Genomic DNA, 22,485 nt, shown 5'->3' with positions numbered 1-22,485 from the left:
CATGGTCCCAAGTTTGATTCCAGCTCAGGGCACATGTTCAGGTTTTGGGTTCATCCCTGGGTCTTACAGAAGGCAACCGATGGATGTTTCTCTATCACATCATTGTTTCTCTCTCTCTCTTTCTCCCTCTCCCTTGCTCTCTCTCTCTCTCTCTCTAAATTAAAAAAAAAAAAATAGAGGCTAGACAAGTAGAACACTTGCCGCAGCTCAGGAGGAGGGTGGGATGGGCAAGGGTAGTGACAGTGGATGTGGAGAGAAGTGAAGGGGTTAGAATGTATTTTGTGGGTAGAACCAAGAGGACTCGCTGATGGATTGGACCACGGGTTGAAGGAAAGAGAGGCATCAAGGATGACGTGAGGTTTTTGATTTGCACAACTGGGTGGATAAAGGTGCCGTTTGCTGAATGAGATGATGAAACACCAACAAAGAGGTTGAGCATGGAGGAGGGGGGTGGAAATTAAGAGTTTCACTCTATGTTAGAATCGGCTCCTATAGGTCATAGAAACACATGGCTGTCTTGAGCTGGGCAATCGAGTTGCGTTTTAGGAAGCTGATGGGCAGCGTCATGCTGCATGGATTGGACAGGGAGAGATGGAGCTGGTGGTTGTGGGGGTTGAGTCAGACGGTGAGGAACACGTGGAGGGTGAGCTTGGGGAAAATACCTAATACTGGAGTGAGGGAGGGAGGGCAGCTCTCTGTCAGCAGAGATTTACAAAGCACAGTGTCAGATTCTCTGGGGAACATGTCTATAAGAAGATAAGTCTCCCATCCTGAAGGAATTTACCATTTCATAGAAGAAAGAGACACAAGTCACTTTTATTTTGTGCATTTCTTCACATTTTATAAAATGCTTCCAGATCCACCATCGCATTCGTGTCGCAGCCTTCCGGCGCAGTGGTGACAGGCTGGCCTGCCCCACTCCACACTTAGGGAGACTGCAGTGTAGAGAGTTTCACGCAGCTGTCATTCAGGAGAAGCCAGAACCGAGATCGGGCTCTTCCCACAGCAGCGGAGTAGGGAGCGGCCCATAAGAGCATTGATGAGGGTGTTGGGCGAGTCCATGTAGAAGAGGAATAATATAAGCTGCCTCAAAGGACAGATAAGATTTAACCAGGCGGAGAAGTGGAAGAAGGGGGCAGCGGCAACTGCGGGAGTAGGCGTTGGGTCACGGGAAAGTAAGTGACCGAGTGCCGGGTATGAAGCGTGGCTGCACGGGAGGTGATCGTAGGACCTTCCATCCTCGCCACAGGTGGGAAGCACAGTGCTCTTCCGCTGTCAGAAAGGTTACCTGCTCCAGGGCTCCACCACCAGGACCTGCCTCCCCAACCTGACCTGGAGCGGAAGCCTGCCCGACTGTGTCCGTGAGTGCACACGCCCCCGCCTCCCAACACAACCCGCCTTGGCGACACATTGCCTCCCCCTAGCCGGGCAGCCAGGGCACTGGGATGCTCTGAATGACGGGAGCGCACACTGCTCATTGGCACCAATGTTGGTCTCTTTGTTATCATCACTCCTTGGGGACTCACAGAAAACATTTCACACAAAAGCCTTCCTTATCTTTGAAAGCAATGCCTAGGCCAGTGGTTGGCAAACTGCGGCTCGCAAGCCACATGCGGCTCACAAGCCGCGGTTTGCCGCTCTGTTGACTAACGAGTTTGCCGACCACTGGCCTAGGCCTTAGCAAAATAAAAAGAACTTTCTGGGGGCAGCAAAAACTAGTAACCACCACAGCCAGCCCTCGAGATGGAAGGTTCCAGGCTTTTGACCTTAGTTACTCCTCTTCCCTCGGGATAAGTGCTGCAGGCTGCGGTTCCCCGGGGCTGATAAGCCAGCATCTACCTGGTGTCCATCATGTCCAGTCCTATAGACCCAGGGCTGGGAGGTGGGGGGAGACGTGGGAGGGGATGCTGGACATGAGAGGGGCCTGAAGGGGACAGGCGGGGGATGTTCCTTCTGGGAACGGGAATGGTCGAAGGCCCTGCGCTCCCAGGTCCAACGGTGTCTCTCCTCTTGTCCAGCCCACCACTGCAAGCAGCCAGAGACGCCAACCCATGCCAATGTCGGGGCCCTGGACTTGCCCTCCATGGGCTACACACTCATCTACACCTGCCAGGAGGGCTTCTCCCTCAAGGGTGGCTCCGAGCACCGCACCTGCAAAGCAGATGGCAGCTGGACAGGCAAACCGCCCATCTGCCTGGGTGAGTGTGCCCACCAGTGAACCCCTCCAGGGTGGGAGGCGGAAGGTGGCAAAAGAGAAGGAGGAGGTAGGATTTCCAGGAGCTAGGCTCTGCCTCTGTCTTTGTGAGGCACTGAGTCCCTAGGAACTGAAACCAGGGCAGCCTAGAGAGGCACATAGTGAATCTGCCTGTGCTTAAATACTAGTACACTCCCAGGATTACTAGTATAGTTAGTCACCAGACAGAGAAAATCTCTTCTTTTCACCAAGCTAGAATACGGCATTATGCATATAACCTTGATAAAACAGCGCCCACCCACAGACCCCTCGGGGTTACCAAGAGGTCACAGACCTCCCTCCCCCTGAATTTATTCATTCTCTATTTATTGAGCATTATCCCTGTGCATAACTGCTGAGAATTTGGAGGTGAAAGACAGAAACCCTGCCCTACAGGAGCTCACATTTAGCCACAGAAGACAGACACATCAGATTTAACAGTACCTGCAGGAACATAGAGATGGGCTGAATGTGGGATGCGGTGGATGGTCACTAATTCAGTCTAAGAGGGGGAGGGAGAAGTCAGAGAAGGCTTCCTGAAGGTGGTCTGGGAGTCCAGCAAGGATGTCCAGGTGGTGTGGCTCAGTGGTTAAGCATCAATCTATGAGCCAGGAGATCACAGTTCGATTCCTGGTCAGAGCACATGCCCAGGTTGGGGTGTGGGCACATGCCTAGTTTGTGGGCTCAATCCCCATTAAGAGGCGTGCAGGAGGCAGCCGATCGATGATTCTCTCTCATCATTGATGTTTCTCTCTCTTTCTCCCTCTCCTTTCCTCTTTGAAATCAATAAAAATAAATCTTTAAAAGAGTCCAGCGAGAATAAACAGTCACTTTGGTGCTGGAATGGCATGAAACTTTCTTACAGGTGATGAACTTGCCATATGGCAGGCATTATCCTAAGTACTTTGGGTGTACTACCTCATTTATTCTTCTTTGTCACCCTCTGAGGCAGGTTCTATTCATATCCCCATTTAATATATGGAGAAACCAAGGCACAGAGAGGTTAAGTAACATGCCTGAGGACACCAGCTGGTAAAGGGAAAGAGCTGAGATTCAAACCCTGAAGGTCTGAGTTCAGCATCTGAGCTCTAAGTACTCGGTTGTCCTGCCTCTCAGAGAGAGAGGACTCAAGGTCAGAGCCTTTATCAGAGCCAGCATTTCATAACCACCTTGTATTGTCACCATATAAATAGTTGTAAATTTCCTTTATTTATGGAAAGTAATATTTTTCCACATATGATATTAACACAAGATTTCATTTTTAGAGTACAATTATTTAAGCTTTTCATGTGGTAAAATATACATAATATAAAAGTTACCATTTTAACCACTATTAAGTGTACAATTCAGTGGCTTAAGTACATTTGCAATATTGTACAACCATCACCACTATCCATTCCAGAATTTTTCATCATCCCTAACAGAACTCCATTAAACAATAATTTTTCATTTCCTTGAAGCCTCTAATAACATCTGTGACACTTTCTAGCTCTATGAATTTGCCTGTTCTAGGTGCCTCATGTTAGTGGAATCATCTAATAGCTGTTGTTTTGTGTCTGTATTATTTCACTTAGCATAATGTTTTCCAGGATTATCCATGATATAGCATGTGTCAGAATGTCATTGCTTTTTATGCCTGAATAATATTCCTTCAATGAATATTCCTTCCATGGATATACCACATTTTGTTTTTTGTCTATTTACCCACTAATGGACACTTGGGTTGTTTTCACTTTTGGGCTATTATGAATTATACTATGAACATAAAATTATATCTTTTATATGGACATATGTTTTTCATTCTCTTGGGTGTACATCCTATCTAATAAAAGAGTGATATGCAAATTGACTGTCACTCCAACACACAAGATGGCTGCCCCCATGTGGTCAAAGATGGCTGCCCCCATGTGGACACAAGATGGCCACCATAAGATGGCCGGCAGGGGAGGGCAGTTGTGGGTGATCAGGCCAGCAGAGGAGGGCAGTTGCGGGGGAACAGCCCTGCAGGGGAGGGCAGTTGGGGGCAACCAGGCCTGCAGGGGAGGGCAGTTAGGGGCAACCAGGCTGGCAGGGGAGCAGTTAGGCGTCGATCAGGCTGGCAGGGGAGTGGTTAGGGGTGATCAGGCTGGCAGGCAGAAGCGGTTAGGGGCAATCACGCAGGCAGGCAAGTGAGCGGTTGGGAGCCAGCAGTCCTGGATTGTGAAAGGGATGTCCCAGATTGGAGAGGGTGTAGGCTGGGCTGAGGGGGACACACACACACACACACACACACACACACACACACACACACACACCCTGTGCATGAATTTCATGCACTGGGCCTCTAGTCTAGGAGTAAAATGACAACTCTGAGTTGAACATTTTGAGAACCTATCAAACAGCTCTGCAAAGTGCCTGTGCCATTTTATGTTCCCACCAGCAATGCGTCAAGGTTCCAATTTCTCTATCCTTGCCAACACGTTATTGTCCATTTTTTTATAACCATCCAAAGTGGGTGTAAAGTGGTTCTCACTGTGGTTTTGATTCACATTTCCCTAATGGCTAAAGATATAAGCATCGTTTCATGTGTTTATTGGCCATTTGTAGAGCTTCTTTGGAGAAATGTCTAATCAAATCCTTTGTCCATTTTTTAATTGGGCTATTTGTCTTTTTATTATTGAGTTGTAAGTTTCTTTAATCCCTTTGATTTCTTTTCTCCAAGATTTATTGAGGTATAATTGACAAATAAAACTGTAATATATTTGAAGTTTACAACATGATAGTTTAATATATGTATACATTGTGCAAGAATTTCTACCATCAATTTAACACATCCATCACCTCACTTTTTGGTTGTTTTTTATAAGTTTGAATCTCTTAGTAAATTTTAATTATACAGTGTAGTATTACTATCAACCATCGTTACCATGTTATACATTACATCCTTACACCTTATTCATCTTATAATTGGAAGTTCAAACCCTTTTGCTAACCTCTCCCTATATCACCCTGCCCCCCAGTCCCTGGCAACCACCCTTCTACTCTTTGTTTCTATGAGTTTTACTTTTTTTTTTTTTTTTTAGATTCCACATGTAAGTTGTACTATATAGTATTTGTTTGTCTTTCTCTCTCTTATTTCACTTAGCATAATGTCTTCCAGATTCTTCCATGCTGTTGCAAATATCAGGATTTCCTTCTTTTTTAAGGCTGAGTAATATTCCATTGTCCAAATACATATACCACATTTTCTCTATCCATTCATCCATTGGCAGACACTTAGATTGTTTCCATACCTTGGCTATTGTGAATAATGCTGCAGTGCAGAGAAATTTCCCACAGTGACTCAATACTCACAGGGATAGAACAATTCTAAAATTTGTATAGAACCACAAAAGATCCCCAAATAGCCAAAGCAATCTGGGGAAAAAACAAAGCTGAAGGAACCATACTTCCTGATTTCAAACTATATCACAAAACAGTATGGTATCAAAACAGTATGGTATTGGCATAAAAACAGACAAATAGACCAATAGAACAGAATACAAAGCCCAGAAATAAACCCAGGTAATTATTTTTCAATCAAAGGGCCAAGAATATGCAATGGAAAACAGCACGGTCTCTCATAAATCGTGTTGGGAAACGCATGCAAAGAGTAAAACTGCACCCCGATCTCACACCACACAAACAGCACATGAAAACGGGTTAGGCTTGGAGGTGAAACCTGCAACCATAAAACTCTGAGAAGCAAACATGAGGGTTAAGCTTCTTGACACTGGTCTTGGTATTGGTTTTTTGGATTTGACACCAAAAGCAAAGGTAACAAAAGAAAAATAAACAAGTGGAACTACATAAACTAAAAAGTTTCCACATAGTAAAGGAAACCATTAACAAAATGAAAAGGCAACCTATGGAATGGGAAACCATATATCCAACAAGGGGTGAACATACAAATGATACAAGCAATTCATACAACTCAATATAAAAACCCTTACAAAAAACCCAATTATAAAATGAACAAAGGACCCAAATAGACACTTTTAGAAAGAAGACACACAAATGGCCAACAGGTACAGGAAAAGGTCCTCAACATCACTCATTATTAAGGTAATGTAAGTCAAAACCATAGTGACCTATAACCTCACATCTGTTAGGATGTCTATTATCCAGAAGACGAGATAACAAATGCTGGTGAGGATGTGGAGAAAAGGGGGCCCTTGTGCACTGTTGGTGGGAATGTAGACTGATACAGCCACTAAGGAAAACAGAATGGAGGTTCCTCAAGAAATTAAAAGTAGAACTGACTTGTGATCCAGCAGTCCCATCTCTGGGTATATATCTGAAGGAAATGAAATCCTTGAAGGGATAGCTGTACTCCCATTCAGCTTTCTGTGTACCTAAACAGAAGCTGGCCTCCAGAATTGGAAGGGGTGTGCTATAAAACCCTGTGGCCTCCCTAAGGAGACAGAAGGGAAAGTCTGTCCTTACTTGGTGACAAGGCAGATTTTTCTCTGCAAAATAAGGAAAGACATTAACATTTACTCACCATGACTTTCATGTTCACAACCTCATTTGTCCAGCATAGAACTGTGAGGTGTGTGTTAGCAGGAGGAGACGAAGACTCTGAGTGGAGAAATGACTAGTCAGTCACACACTCATTAAGTAGCACTGCTGGAATCTGAACCTCGCTGTGTCTCAGGCCCTAAGCTCATGTCTTGCCTGTGCTGGGAGGGCTTCTGGGTCTTCATATCACCGCTCCAAAGGAGGAAGGCGCTCCACCGAAACCCCATCGGGGCTAGAAGTTTACTTTTAGTCAGTGGAAGGTCCTTCTTCGTGCTGGGCATCTGGGAGGAAAGCAGAGTCCAGCTCAGGGTTTCTCAGCCCCAGGTCCTCAATGGGGCACTCGGAGGGTCTGTGCAGTAGGGTAGAAGATAGACATCTTTACCTCTTACCGAAGTGTAGCATTTCCTTTCATTTAGAATAGTAGACAAAGCCCATAGATGTGTTAGCAATTCTAATGACATTGTCATCAGTAGGAATTGCAGATTTTCATAGATTACAGTTGTTACTCATATCATGAAATACTGTTTATGTTCCTGACTACTCCAAGATGATGATAGTTACTAGACTTGCTGGTAGATCCTGTTATTTATACAGTAATAAGGAATTATATGTAATTATATCCTAATTCCTTGTTTAATATGACTGTGATTGATGTGATAGAAAATGTGTAACTCTTTACATTTCATCATCAGAGAGGCATCACCCTCAAAGCAGCCCCCCTTCTAGTCTAAGAGGATAAGTCCAAAGCAAGATCTCAAAGAAGCCATTGACCTGATGCCAGAGAGGCGGCCACTATTTTCCAACAGAATGTAGACCAGAAGCTGATCCTTTTTCCTCCCATTTTCTTTCCCCAGCAGAGGTCCGGCCCAGTGGGAGACCCATCAACACTGCCCGGGAGCCGCCACTCACCCAGGCCTCAGGTGTGTACGGGCCAGATCTCAAGACACATGTTGGTTCCTTCACTGAGTTACCCAGAAACACACACATGAGTCTCTGAGTACCCGGTGGAAATTATTTGTAGAGTCAAACTGATTTCCCCTCCCACCTTCCAACCCAGGCAGACTTCAGGAGGAAGTGAGCCTGAATGGAGCAAAATCTCATCCAGAAGAAGGATCCAAGGTTTTCCAAAAACATGTCCAGAGCTTCGAGCTCTGGAGCTGTTGATTACCACACGCCCTCCCGGCACAGCACCAGCCAGTGGATGGTCCTAGACACAGACCCAGGTCCTGCCCGGGAGCTTCCTGGGAGTGATTACATTTTTAAGACACGTGTTGGTTCTTTCCAAGTGTGATGACCAGAACTGGACACAGAGCTACAGGCCTGCTGCCTGACCAATGCACAGTTATTATATACCATCATATGCTTTCCGGAACCCTTTGCAGTGATATTAGTTAGTATGTGCATTTTATAGGAAACAAGACTCAATCCAAATTCCATTTTGGGCACTGACCATCTGTGAATGGGCTTCACTTCCTGAGCTTCAGTGTATCTTTCAGTAAAATAGGGATTATAACACGTGCCTTAGAGAATTATTATAGGATAAATAACAGTTTAATAGCTATCGTTCATTGGGTGCTTTTATGTGCCTGACATCCTGTGATGTACAGTTTACAACATTAGATCACTTGACTCCTACAATAACTCTAATGAGACAGGTGGGGTGGCCCCCATTTCCAGAACTGCGGGTATGGCCTGCAGGTGAGGGAGTTGAGGCCCTTGCACTTGACCAAACAACAGGTAATTTACAGCCAAGATGAGAATCCAGATCTGTCTGCCTCCATTAGCCCGAGTCCTATCTGCCACATGATACTGACATACTGGTTTTCTCTCTCTTCTCTTTTTCCCTTCTTCATCTTCTCAGTCTCCTCCCTTCTCTTCTCTCTTCTCCTTTCTCTTTCTCTTCTCTCTTCTCCTTTCTCTTTCTCTCTCTTCTTTCTAGTTTCCTCGCTCCCTTTCTTGTTTTCTCCTTTTTTCTTACCCACCTTCTCTCCCTTGCCCTCCATTCATTCACCCTGAGAGCCAAGAGGATCGCAAGAGGTCAGAGCACTCCACCACCCTCCTGGGGGTTAGAAGTTGGGAAAACAGTCTCATAACTGAACTAGGATCAGTCATTAGGTGGTCTCAAGTCTACCAGCACACATCAAAGTCCCTCTCATGTCTGTTTCTCAATTCCTCTAGTTCCTGGGGATGTTTTTGCCAAGAATTCCCTCTGGAAAGGGGCCTATGAGTACCAGGGGAAAAAGCAGCCGGCCATGCTCAGGGTGACTGGCTTCCAGGTTGTCAGCAGCAAGGTCAATGCCACCATGATTGACCACAGCGGCGTGGAGTTGCACTTGGCTGGTGAGAAGCAACCCCCTCCCCTCCCCCGCCCCCGGCCCTCTGCACAAGCCCTGGTTGCTAAGGGCAGGCAGGTGGGCACATGCCCTTTGCAGGGATGAATCTGCTGTCATTACATTGTACTGTCCTGGGAGGCTCAGACCTGTCTGGTGGGCAGGGGGAAGAGGAAGTGTCTATTCATCTTTGTTTACATGATAAAAACATCAGGGACTAAAGGTGACAAATATCAACAACTTGAACATACGAAGGACCCTGAGAAATAAAGAGAAAAGAGACTCTTATCCCTAAAACTGAACCAGAATCGGGGGTTGAAAACCCCAGGAGCCACAGTATAGGCAGTCAGTAAACAAGAGAAAAGTATTTTTCATCAGTAATCAAAAAAATCATAGTAAACTCAAAATATCACAGTCTACTCTTCCCACTAAGGTTTTTTTTTGAGTGATAAACTTTGGTGCTGGTCAAGGTCCAGTAAAGGCACTGACACAGTGCTGGTCCAGCTAGGAAATAGTACAGTTCTAGGAAACAGTGCGGCATTTGTATCAAGAACCTTGAAAATGAAGGGACCCATTAATTAGGAATCTTTATCATAAGAAATAAACATGGATGGAGTCAAACACTCATAAATAAAGGATGTTTATATTACAGGGCTATTCATAGTACATAAATGGAAATATTTTAAAAAGGGGGGATATACTAATTATAGCCTATCTACTGGATAAAAGATTATGTCAATTTTGGAAGAAATACATCCAGGATAATGCTTTTAAAATGGAACTCCGGTTTTTAAAAGAAAATAATCACATTTATAAGAAAGAAATTTGGATGTAATTAAACCAAAATGTTGACAGTGGCTGTTTCTTAATAATGAGATTAAGAGTGATGTTTTTTCTTCATGTATCTCTGCATTTCCTAAAATTTCCCCCATTTTCAGTCTTTCTATAAATAGAACAACTAAATATATAGAAAAAAACTGTTTGTTGAATAGATGGATAGATAGATGAATGCATGAGTGAAGGAATGCACACATTAATACACAATCCCATGTACGCTCACATCCATTCATGCACACACACACAACCATAAGAAAACAGTCACATTCACTCTTTAGCTCTAAGAGAGTCCTAAACACATTCATATACTCCCGGATACATCACTCATGCATTCCTACATGCACTGAATTGTAGGCACACCAACGCATTAACTGATACATTCACATATACAAAACCATATTCACTCTATTCTCACACATGCATGTATAAACAGGGTCCCAGCCACAGGCCAGTAATCCATTGTCTGTTAACATCCATGCACATTCTTGCACATACTCACCACCTACATAAACTCCCCAGCAGCACCATACTTGCCTACTTAGAGTTAATAATTCATGGAGTGTTTAGATCAACATCTGCACGTGAAATCCCATTCAGATGCTCACACCCGCATACCCACAAACCTGGGTTTTGACATTTCTCTGAATCTTTCAAGTGCACCCTCTGAACTTGCTTTTCCCAGGAATTTACAAGAAAGAAGATTTCCATCTCCGACTCCAGGTTTACCAGATCACAGGGCCTGTGGAGATCTTTGTGAATAAGTTCAAAGATGACCACTGGGCTCTAGATGGGCATGTAAGTTGAGCAAATCTCACTCAGTCCTTAGACTCCCGGTGCCCTTGGCCCATCCATTCCCCGGGCACTGCCAGGAAAGAGGAGGTGAGGAGAAGGTGGAAACTCTTGCATCCATGGGGAAACTTGGGAGGAGGTTTTCCGTAGGGCCAGGACAGGGAGCAAGGGAGACCTCATTGGCTAGTGAAATGGGCAAAGCAAAGATAAAAAGGGCCGGGAGGCTGGGAGTCCAGAGGGTCAGCACACCTAAGCGAGACGAAGTAGGTTCTGATGCTAGATCCAAAAGCAAGGGATTTGGAGGTCAGCGGTATACAATGAATTCAAGCAAGCTGGAGGTCAGGGTGTGGTGGTGGGAGCTGGGAGAATTATTATTATTTTGCTACTGTTACGAATCGTAATGTAAATATCTGTGTTTTCCGATGGTCTTAGGCGACCCTGCTAGCGGTTCTCAATCTTTGGGTCGCGACCCACAGGTTGAGAACCGCTGCTGTAGAGCCTAAGACCATTGGAAAACACAGATATTTACATTACAATTCATTAACAGTAGCAAAATTACAGTTATGAAGTAGCAACAAAAATAATTTTATGATTGGGGGTCACCACAACATGAGGAACTGTATTAAAGGGTCGCGGCATTAGAAAGGTTGAGAACCACTGTTCTAGGGCATTCTTGAGATGGAAGCCAGGTCCCCAGGGATGCTCCTCTGCCCATGCCTTCCAATGTCACTGGTAGTGGAGTTGAGCATAGTATCGCCTACCACATCCTCAGCTTCCCTGTCTTGGATTGTTGAAGCTAGAAGGAGAGTGGGAAGGAGGGAGAGGAATGATGGGGTGGTGGCCAGAGTAGCAGAGGGCTGAGGAGTCAGGGTACCTCCTCCTGGACAAGACTAGCTGGTGGAGGACTGTGGCTTTGGTGACTTTGCTTTATAAACACATGAGGAGAAGCAAGTGGCTTTTCCAGGGGTGGCACGGAAAGTTAGTTCCTTGCTATTCTCAGGATTATCCTATGGACCCCCTTGGGTGTCCCAGCCCTGACGGCATCAATGGTAGTAGTCCAGAAGCTTACCAGGACAACAGACTCTGCCTTGCTGGGGGCGGAGGGAGGTGGGTGCCAGAGGTGAGAGGACAGGGTCAGAGTTGGGAGATGAAGCCAGGAGTGCAGACCAGAGGCTAGACAGGAATGGGGCTCTGGGGGCCAGGGACAGCTGTAGCAACTGCCTAGGATGGCAGCCATCCATTGGCCTGCGTCTGTGTCACCCGGGGTGTGTTCAAGGGGGCAGGAGAGGCGGTCAGCCTAGAGCACCACAGACAGGGTCCTGGGGAAGAGCAGGAGGTGGAAGGTACCCCAGTAGCACCAGCTCTGCCCTCCGACAAGTGTGTTTGACGGTCTGTGCCAATTACACGAGCCTCATGGAGGCAAGTGGCAGAGGGAACAAGAAGCAGTTATGTCCCCAATTGCCCCCAAAAAATATTACAGCTAATGGAACTGGAATGCACTCTCCAAAGTGTGTTAAGTCTGCTGGGTCCATCTTAATCTTGCTTCGGTTTGTCCCATGGTGCTCTAAGCCAGTTTTTCATCACAGCGAGAACAGCTAACACTTATCTAGGGCCTGTTAAGTATTGTAAGTGCTTCATCTATATTAACTCATTTAATCTTCACAACCACCCTGAGGCATAGGTGCCGGTATTATTCCTGTTTTACAAATGAGAAACTGAAGCCACAGATTAAATGACTTGGCCAGTGGGAAAGAGAAACGCCTCCCTGCCTCCTACAAGCATTTGGTGCCCCCGCCCCTCCCCCAGCACATCCGCCTGCCCCACCCGTGCCTGGTTGTGCTGGACAGGGTCAGAGCGGGAGGGTGAAAGCAGCGCCTCGGGCAGCATGCCTATGAGTGTGTCCCTGGCCTGGCTGCCCCCTCCTGCTAGCATGCCTCCCAGCTTACTCTCTCTGCTCCACCACACAGGTCTCCTCAGAGTCTTCCGGAGGCACCTTCATCTACCAAGGCTCCGTCAAGGGCCACGGCTTTGGGCAGTTCGGCTTTCAAAGGCTTGGTAAGTAGCTTTTGTTCCCTGGGGGCATGAGCTCACGGTGTGGAGGAGAGATGTGTATATTGGGGTAGAGGACAGGATTGGTGACAACCAACCATCTAAGACAGGGGTTCTCAGCCCTTTCTGGATCAGTGACGCCTCTGAGGTTCCGATGGAAGTTGTGGACCACCTCTCCAGAGATGAGCACAATACATCATGCGCTCCCCTTTGCCAGTTTCATGCTCAGCTTTTGAGCTGAAGGCCCCCAACTTAAGGGCACTAGGTCTCAAATACAGGCCCTTGCAGTACTGTCTGGCCAGCATCAACCAGACATCCCTAAGCATTGAGACATGGGGTCCTGAGGGGTGCCTTCATCCGTGCTGTCCTTTCCACCCCACATGTCACAGAGGTTGGGATTGCAGTCCTCGTCCTACAGATGAGAAAACGGAGTGTCAGCGAGGCTTCCCTCCCTTGCTCCCCTGTCATTTTACCCTGCATGCTCCACACCATCAGTGCCCAGCATCCTCCCTCCAGAGACTGGCTTTGACCCACAGCCTCTGGGTGTGAGCCTCGGGCTCTCCTGGGGAGAGAGGTCCTGGTTTCTTGGGAGTCAGGCCGGGGAGACGGGAGGCAGTCCCAGTGCTGTCTCCAGAGCCCTCTGCCTGCCAAGGCAGTCAGCCCATTGCGTGTTCTCACAGCACTGACCCTCAGAAAGCTTCTCCCTGTCTTCAGTGGAAATCGGCTTCCCTGTTCTGCCCACTCCACCTGCTCCTCCCGAGCGCTGTTCTTAGCTCTGCCCCCGTGAGCTGCACTCTCTCTTCTGTGCAGCAGCCCTTCAAATGCCTGACCCCTCAGCCTCAAACACGGAGAGACCTCAGGAAACCGAATTCTGATTCTGGCTCCACAGCTGACTCCCTGTCTCCTGAGAAGGGCCCGCCCTCTCAGAGCTTCAGCCCCTTAGTTAGGTGGGGTGCTTAACAGGGGCAATGGTGTCCCACTGCGCTCTTCTGAGTCCCCCAGTCTTGTGGGGGGAGGGGCAGGAAAAGGAGGGGAGACCCTCCAGAGACAGAAACTTCAGTGCCCCCAGAGCAGGTCCTCATGCATCCGTTTCATATTTTCACTTCCTTGTAAAGTTCCATGGCCCAAAGCTTCTATGGCCCAAAAAGTTTCAAAACTTCTAAAGGGCTGCACCCTTTTAAGATTTTACTCTGCGACATAGTTTCAGATTCTCCTGAAGATTAGCTTCCCTAGGACTGAACGCTGTCCTCTGCATACGATCTGACCGACCTCCGTGGGCCCCTTCTCCCTGGAAGGTCTGGGTGTGTATGGAAGGCACACCCTGAGCAGCGAGGCCTCTCCCAGCTGAGCTCCAGGAGGGACCATGCCAACCGCAGCCGCACTTCCCAATAGTGACCGCTAGGGGCAGCACTCTCAGACTGTGTCTCTGACCTAAGGTTTATGCTTTGGGACTTACAGACCTCAGGCTGCTGGAGTCAGACCCGGAATCTATCGGCCGCCACTTTGCTTCCAACAGCAGCTCGGTGGCTGCCGCAATCCTGGTGCCTTTCATCGCCCTCATCATTGCAGGCTTTGTGCTCTATCTCTACAAGCACAGGTACAGGGAAGGAAGGAGGCAGGGGGAACGGGGGAGGCGGGGAGCGACAAGACACTCGCCAGGCCCCAGCCCACTCAGAGCTTTCCTGAGCTGTGACCTTCTGAGACCTCCCTGCCCTCCCTCTGCCTCCCTCTCCCTCTTTCCAAATTTAGACCCCTGAGTCTGTCCTTTCCCTCTTATTCCCAGGAGAAGACCCAAAGTTCCGTTCAATGGCTATGCTGGCCACGAGAACACAAATGTCCGGGCCACATTTGAGAATCCAATGTACGACCGCAACATCCAGCCCACAGACATCATGGCCACCGAGGCGGAGTTCACAGTCAGCACAGTGTGTACAGCGGTATAGCCCCCAGGCCGGCTGCCGCCCCCACTGCCCGCGAGAGCCCCGCCTCCAGCAGCTGGTGAGAGGGCGTGGGAGGGACCGGGACATGTGCGCGCACCCTTTAACATCCACCCTAAACAAATACTTAACGAAGGAGGAGAAATGATTCCAGTGGGATCATTTTAACATGCCAGAATCGTTCTCAGGTTTTATCTTTACGCTCCGTCTTGGCATTTTCCTACTCAGAACTCTTGCAAACAGAAAGCAAAAAAAATAAAAAGTGACATCTCTGACAACATAAATCAGGCCTTACAAGAGATTGGTAATGACTCTGAACTTTGAGCTGCAGCATTATTGAACAGTATAGGAGAAAAACAAGAATGGCCCGTGACCTGCACACACCCCCACTCCCGCTCCACGTCTGGGGTTCCGCTGGGTCTCAGGTGCCTGGGTGCCATCTGGGTCATCTGGGGTGGCGGCTCCCAGGCTGGGCAACCTTCAACGCTGCCCCTCACAGAATTAGGCCCTGGGAACATTCGCCCCGCCCACAGCTCTCCAGCAGCAAGCCCCGCCCACAACTGGCCTGCCCAGCACAGGAGCCGGTGCTGCTTGGCTCAGGGACTGGGGGCATAAAACCACTTTGCGCACATACACACTTAAAATGAATGATGAGGTCACAAATTCCAGTGACGCCTGACAAGAACAGCTGAAGTTAAAAACCCCGCACAGGGAGGTCACGGGCTCTCCTGGGGAGAGAGGTCCCCCACCCTCAGTTTAGGAAGACTAAAAGTCAAAGACAAGGGTCAAGGCAACTAATTGTCTTGCATTCTTTCCCCTTTGTCCTTCTTTGCTTTGCTCTTGCCTCCTTGTGCTCCCCGCCCCTCCCCGCTCACTGCCTCTCTTGTTTGACAAACCCTAGTGTGCTCTGTTTGCTCCCAGTTCTCCAGGGCACAGAAGTAGCTCCCTGAGCCCAGTGCCCATCTTCGTCTGTCCCTCCGCCGTGTCTGCTCCTGCTGGCCTTGGGCCCTCGCCTAGCCGCCCTCTGCTCCCCGCCCTGGAGAGGGCTCCCGCTGTGCCCTGACGGGGCGATAAAGGAAGAGGGGCTGAGAGCAAGGAAGCCTGGGGACTTCCCATAGCAGAGCAGACACACCTCCTTCCCTTGCGCCTATGGAGGAGACCACAGAAGCTTAGAAATCAGAGACGGGTGTGAACGATGCCCCAAGCTCCCCACAAGCCCAGAGAAGAGGTGAAGAGGAGGAGGCACCAACAAGCCCTGAAACCAACATGCGCTGTCCGGTTCTGACCGGTCTGTCAGAACCCGTGACGGTGTCAGCGGATGCATCTGCGGTGGTCGGTACCCAGAGCGGAGACCAGCCCTCTACAAATGAACGGTCCAGCTGCAGCGTGACGGCAAGGATTACCCCAAGGGCAGAAAAACACCTGAAGAAACTGCTTGGAAATCAGCGTGTTTTTCCCAACCTCATTTTACTGCGTTCTGATCCCAGTGAGGTAAACGGTCATTCTGGGTTCCGGACAGCGCTGGAAAGAAGGGCAAGGAATCTGGCCACGAGCCCAAGGTCAGGTCTGGCTGTCAGTGGACAAAGAAGAGAAACAAGCCTGTGGCCCAGACGGATGCCACGTCTGCAGGCATCGGGAGGTGCTGGAAGGGACAGGAGAGCAAGCCTGCCCCAGTGGCCGAAAAATCACGCCGCAGTGTAATGCGTGTCTGTGCCGGGCGCTTCAGGAGTCTCCGTTCTAGGTCTACCACAACCTAAAACGTAAGAATTATTATCCCCGTCTTATAGATGGGAAACAGAAGCCTAGAAAGGTGAAGAGATGTAAGCCACGGTGAAGTGTGGAGTCGGGATGCAAACCCAGGCGGTTCTAACTCCAAAGTCCACTCTACAGCGGCCAGAAACCCGGGTCTAGGGAGGACACCAGACAGGGAGCAGTGGGTGAATGCCTGCAGCAGGACTGGCCAGGGCTGAGGGGCCAGGCAGGGGGCCTGCGTGTCCTCTCCGGGTTCTGTTCTCCCCACCTGGGCAGCAACAAGACAAGGACCCAGCCCCTGCTTCCGGGAGCTGGTGGCCCAGGACCCTACAGCCCCTTGCCACAGCAGACAGAGGGCCTGGGCGCTCCTGGATCCAAAGGATGGCGTGGATGAAAGACACTTTGCAGTCCTTGCAAGGGAGTTTGATTTATTTTGAGTGCTTTGTGCTCTGGGCATTCATGAATTCTATATAAGTATTGTTGGGAATCTAACGAATTTAGCAATCAGGCTGTGACATTTAGAGCCACTGTCTCTGTCCTTGGGTCCCCACGGGCTTACACGCGTGTGCATGTGTGACCTGCTGGCCTCAGAAGTCCGTATCACATTTTGAAATGACAGATAGAAACATACAAACGTGTTTGGTCCTTAAGCAAATTCTGGGTTGAAACAGTGAAAAGATCTGACTCACGTAAAGATTGGCTGAAGTGGGAAGTGAATTTCCAGCAGATGCCACTGGGACTGGCCACAGCAGGGGCCAGTGCTGCCCACACGGCATCCCTGGGCTTGCGGGGAGAGGACACACCCCCACACTTGTCTCTTTCCCTGGAAACAAGTGCAGGAAGCTCTCTGGCTGCTCCCTTCCCCTTCACTCCTCTCAGACAACCAGCGGGCTCCTCCTCCAGCCCCGCCTCTGCCCCCCTCCTGTGTCCCCTTGTGAAGTCCCAGGAGGTGCCCCCGGAGCCCAGGCTGGTGAGGCACCCAGCACCCTGCTGTGCACCGCCCTTCCCACCTCTGGCATTTTCTCTCTGCCTCCAGAGGCTTGGAAGGGACCAGGGCAGACTCGACCCTTCACCCACCATCCACATCACACACCCATCACCATCCCATGAGGGGAAAAAAAAAGTAAAACAAAAACAAACAAAAAAATCTTTTGTACAGAGATATATTTTTATTATACAAAGTTTGTACAGTACCAAAAAAGAAAGAAAAAAAGGTGTAAATTTTTTTTCATTATTGTAGGTAAATGGTAGTGGAAGCCTTTTTGTAAATGTAATAAAATGTATAAATATGGTTTTCAGAAAACATCACGTGTTGTAAATATGTAATCTACACACCTTGCCTTGTCTGCAATATATACATTTAATTTATCTGTCTCTGTATATGAGGCTTCCCCCTGGGGTCCTGCATTATGGTACTTTCCTGACTTTGAAAGCAATTTTAAATTTTTTGAATTCAAATAAAATATAAATTTTTGCATTTGTTTTCTTACATGTTTATGTCCTTTTTATGATTAGGGACGAGTGTTTGTTGGGGAAGGAGAGGAAATACATATTTGGGGCTAAAAGCCAACTGTGGAAACGTAGAACTCTCTTTCTTAAACTGCTTTGTGTTGTCTCTGTGATGTGTTGGGAACTCCTAGCAAAAATAATAGTGGATACACCATACACCAGAATTAACTCAAAACAGATCCAATGCCTAAACATCAAACCTAAAACCATAAAACTCTTACAAGAGAACATCGGGGCAGCAGGCGGGGGGGGCGGGGCGGTGGGCGGGGGAGAAGCTTCAAGACATTAGATTTCTCGGATATGACACCAAAGGTACAAGCAAAAAAGAAAACATAGGTAAATTGGACGTCCTTAAAATGTAAAACTGTTCATCAAAGGACACAATCAACAGAATGAAAAGGCAACCTATGAAATGGGAGGAAATATTTTGCAAATCATATCTGACAAGGAATTAATACCCAGGACTTTAAGAACTTCTACAACTCAATAAAAAAAAAAAAACACACCCTATTTTATAAATAGGCAAAGGACTTGAAGAGACATTTCTCCAAAGAAAATATACAAATGGCCAATAAGCACATGAAAAGATGCTCAACATCATTAATCATTAGGGAAATGTAAGTCAAATCACAGCGAGATAACACCTGACACCCATTAAAATAGATACTATCAAAAAGTAAATAAAATTAATGTTGCTGAGGATGTAGAGAAATTGGAATCCTGTACCATTGGTGGGAATGGAAAATGGCCTGGAAAATAGTATGAAGGGTCCTCAAAAAAATTAAAAATAAAATTACTGTACATATGATCCAACAATTCCTCTTCTGAGTATATCCCCAAAAGATTTGAAAGCAGGATTACAAAGAGATATTTGTAAAGAAACTCTGTAGCTACAGTGGTTATTGTTAGTTTTCACAAAGGAAAAATCATCGACAATAGAGGAATGGGCAAAGGAGCAGCCAGTACATGCAAATGTCAGAGGTGGAAGCAGCCCAAACGTTAGCTGATGGATGGATAAAGAACACATGGTTGCCCTAACCGGTTTGGCTCAGTGGATAGAGCATTGGCCTGGGGACTCAAGGGTCCCAGGCTCGATTCTGGTCAAGGGCATGTACCTTGGTTGTGGGCACATACCCAGTAGGGAGTGTGCAGGAGGTAGCTGACCAATGTTTCTAACTCTCTATCCTTCTCCCTTTCTCTCTGTAAAAAATTAATAAAATATATTTTTAAAAAAACACGTGGCATAGACATAAATGGAATATGAGTCAGCCTTAAAGAGGAAGAAAAATCTGACACAGGCTGCAACATGGATGAACTCTGAGAACATGAAGTGAAATGAACCATTCACAACAAGACAAAAATTGTATGATCCCACTTATATGGGGTACTTACATTAGTCAAACTCATAGAAACAAAAAGTAAAATGGTAATATGACAGATCAAAAAACAAACACAGCCATTATATCATTTAATATAATTAGGTTTAATTCACCTATTACAGAAAAAATTTTCAGATTAGATCAGAAAGTAAAACTCAAGTCAGGGCTGTGACAGGAGGTATTCCTAAAACACAGTGATTCAGAACAGCTAAAAACTAGGGAGCAAGCCTATCTTCTGCATGGTTCAAAACAGTGCACATTCTGGAAAACTGGGCCATCAGCAGGGGAGGGGGAGAGAGGGGGAAGCTCTCATACCCACACTCTGGGGCCAGATATGGGCAATGCTGGAACTCCTACAGCCAACTGGACAGACCATTGCCACATGGATGGCTTGGAGCTAAAGTAAAGAAACTTTGTAGCTACAGTTGTTATTGTTAGTTTTTACAAAGGAAGAATCATCAACAATAGAGGAATGGGCAAAGGAACAACCAGTACATGCAAACAAGAAACCAGGGATCACCATGTTGGCATCAAACAAGGCCAAATTCAGGCCCAAAGCTGTTGAACAAGACAGAGAAGGACACTATAAAACTATAATAGCTAGGAGGCAGCTGCTAACTAGTCAACCAGGTGTGGGTGATGCTAGCCAGGACGAAGACAGGAGCAACGGCCTTGCCATTTTACATTCCCACAAATGGAATGGATAGAAATGGGTAGATTCAAGATGTCTTCTAGAGATTTCTTTCACATGCCTTGGTGGTTGGACAGAGAGACAAAGGAGAGAAGAGATTCAAGGGTGACTCTAAATGCCTGAGCAACTGGACAGTTGATGATACTCTTGACTGGGATGAAAAAGAAAGGGAGGAGGGCTGGGGAACCAGCTCAGGGGAAAAATCAATATGGACTTGCTGAGTCCCAGAGGAGACCCCAAACACTTAGTTATGCAAATCTGGAGCTCAGAAGAGATTAGTGTCTGGATTAGTTCAACTGATTATATGAAGGGGGAAGGGTTCGAGGACAAATGTGGCTGAGATGGAGTGGCACAGGCACCGTATGGCCCTCTTGTAGATGGCTGAGTCACCCAGGGTGTTGGCAAGCATTGGGGTGAAAAGGAAGAGAGCACCAAGGGAGGAAGTATTCAGTGAATGCAGGAACATGTTCAGGAAGTGAGATTAGCATCAAAGGAGCTTTCAAATGGCCTCACGGTTAAGAGTTCAGGCCAGCCCTAGCCGGTTTGGCTCAGTGGATAGAGCGTCGGCCTGCGGACTGAGGGGTCCTGGGTTCGATTCCGGTCAAGGGCACATGCCTGGGTTGTGGGCTCGATCCCAAGTGGGGGACTTGCAGGAGACAGCCGATCCATGATTCTCTGTCATCATTGATGTTTCTATCTCTCTCTCCCTCTTCCTTCCTCTCTGAAATCAATTTAAAAAAAAAAAATTTTTTTTAAAAGAGTTCAGGCCAACTCCCAGAGTTGGAAGCTGGGCTTTGCCACATAACCAGCTGTGTGGCCTGAGAAGTAATGAACCTGAGCTTCTGTGGCCCCCAGACAGGATGACCACCACAGTGTCTCCTGGAGCTGTGGTGAGGCTGAAATGACGGCATCTATGGTCCTTAGCAGAGTGCCTGGTCCTCGGGTGCTTAGTAAATGTGAGCCTTTATGGCCATTAGCTCTCAATTATTGGTCACATGAATAAGGGAGGAAAAGGAGTAATGATGTGGAGGCAGCAGCAAGGAGTGAGCAGGGAGCCCTGCCTTCCCACCAAGAGGAAGGGGCCAGGAGCTGGTGAGCACCTCTGGCTGAGAGGGCTGCCAGAGGCAGGTCCTCCTGACAAAGGCAGGCTTCAAAAATCTTGGTTATTATGGAGTCTGAGCAGGAGGAAAATGAAACAGGAGAAGGATATGGAATATTGACCAGGCAGCCCAGCCCTCCATTTCTAACTTGGGAATCCTGAAAAAGCTGCCTTCTATTTCCTTGCTGCACTTCCCCCCACCCCACCTGCTCCACTTCCTGCTATCCCCTCTTCAGTTCTGCCTGCCCCACCCCCCACCCCATTCACTGGACACCCAGGACAGCTGACCCCTATTTCTACCTCCTATCCCTCTTATCTCCCAGTTTTAGTTGCCTCCTCCCCACCTATCTCTTTGCCTTCTCCTCCCTTTTCTGTTTCTCTGCCCTTCCATTCACTCACCATCCTTTCTGACTGCCCCCCCCCCCCCACTTCTCTATCAATCCTTCCTTTGCCCCTGACCTGGCTCCTTCCTCAAGTTTTCTGAGCCCTGTATCTCACACCTTGTCTTCAGACCTCAACCCCAAGGATGTCCAGAGCTCACCTGGGGATTCCTACTGCCTACCTGGGGACTAGGCGCCCTGCCCGTCAGATTCCTGGCCCACCCCAGAACTCTGGCGGCATGAGCACTCAGGGGTCTATTGACATGGGGGCCAACAGAGAGCCAGCCCCAGGACCCCAGGCATATCCCTCAGGTCGGGTTTTTCTCCTGTATCACATTCTCAGTTGGGCTGGTCCCAGCCAGCTCGATGGCTATCTAGATTGATACAAATTCTTGTTCCTGCCTGGGCTGGCTGGTCAGCTTTGACACTTGAGACAATGAACATAATCTGTAAGTGACCTCTGGGCCCTGCTGTACATGTGGTCAAACCACGGCTAACAGAAAGCACATGACGAGGAGGAGTCCATGGCCTCTGTCCTGTCTCCAGGGCAGCCGTGGGGATCTGGTCAGTGGTGAAGCAATTGCTACAAACAAGTTACATGGAAATGTGTAAACAAAACCCCTGTCCTCCTTCAGGGAGATGGTGACTCACTGCCTCCCAGATGTCATCTTTGCCCCAAGATGTGCAGAACATGAGTGCATCCTAACCACTGCTGTAGTGGAACCTGCACTGGAGACTCTGACTCCTACAGGAAGAAAGTTTCCAGTGGATTCTGATCAAAATCATGTCAAATTCTGATCTCTCTCTCTCCATCTCCCCACCCCTAATTCACAATCAAAATTCAAGGATAACAGAATCTAAAAGGCAAAGTGTTACCCATACCCCATTCAACAAGGATAAAGAGTAAACATTTATTAGAAAACATCAGCCTTGAGCTACAAAGTCTTCTGAGTATTACCTG

The 22,485-nt window shown here is 47.7% G+C and overlaps 1 protein-coding gene across 3 annotated transcripts in view; it reads left to right on the top strand.

The window, feature by feature from the left end:
- CSMD2 (CUB and Sushi multiple domains 2) overlaps window positions 1–17,955 on the top strand; it is a gene marked incomplete at its 5' end in the record, with an annotated part of 547,039 nt that extends 529,084 nt beyond the window's left edge. The window contains 9 exons of one of the 3 annotated variants that reach the window (XM_080658115.1): window positions 1,250–1,361; window positions 2,019–2,198; window positions 7,630–7,692; window positions 8,951–9,112; window positions 10,622–10,734; window positions 12,696–12,783; window positions 14,236–14,374; window positions 14,561–14,775; window positions 15,616–17,955. In XM_080658115.1, the coding sequence (XP_080514241.1) occupies window positions 1,250–1,361; window positions 2,019–2,198; window positions 7,630–7,692; window positions 8,951–9,112; window positions 10,622–10,734; window positions 12,696–12,783; window positions 14,236–14,374; window positions 14,561–14,720 (1,017 nt within the window). In that variant the 3' untranslated portion in view covers window positions 14,721–14,775; window positions 15,616–17,955. Of the gene's footprint in view, window positions 1–1,249; window positions 1,362–2,018; window positions 2,199–7,626; window positions 7,693–8,950; window positions 9,113–10,621; window positions 10,735–12,695; window positions 12,784–14,235; window positions 14,375–14,560; window positions 14,776–15,615 lie in introns of all 3 variants that reach the window. The other 2 variants (XM_080658114.1, XM_080658113.1) reach the window with 2 other exon arrangements.
- Between the last annotated feature and the right edge of the window lie 4,530 nt (window positions 17,956–22,485).

Source organism: Plecotus auritus (genome assembly GCF_963455305.1).
Source record: "Plecotus auritus genome assembly, chromosome: 2".
NCBI lineage: Eukaryota > Metazoa > Chordata > Mammalia > Chiroptera > Vespertilionidae > Plecotus > Plecotus auritus.
The sequence above is the reverse complement of the archived record's forward strand: the minus strand, read 5'-3'. Positions and strand labels throughout refer to the sequence as shown.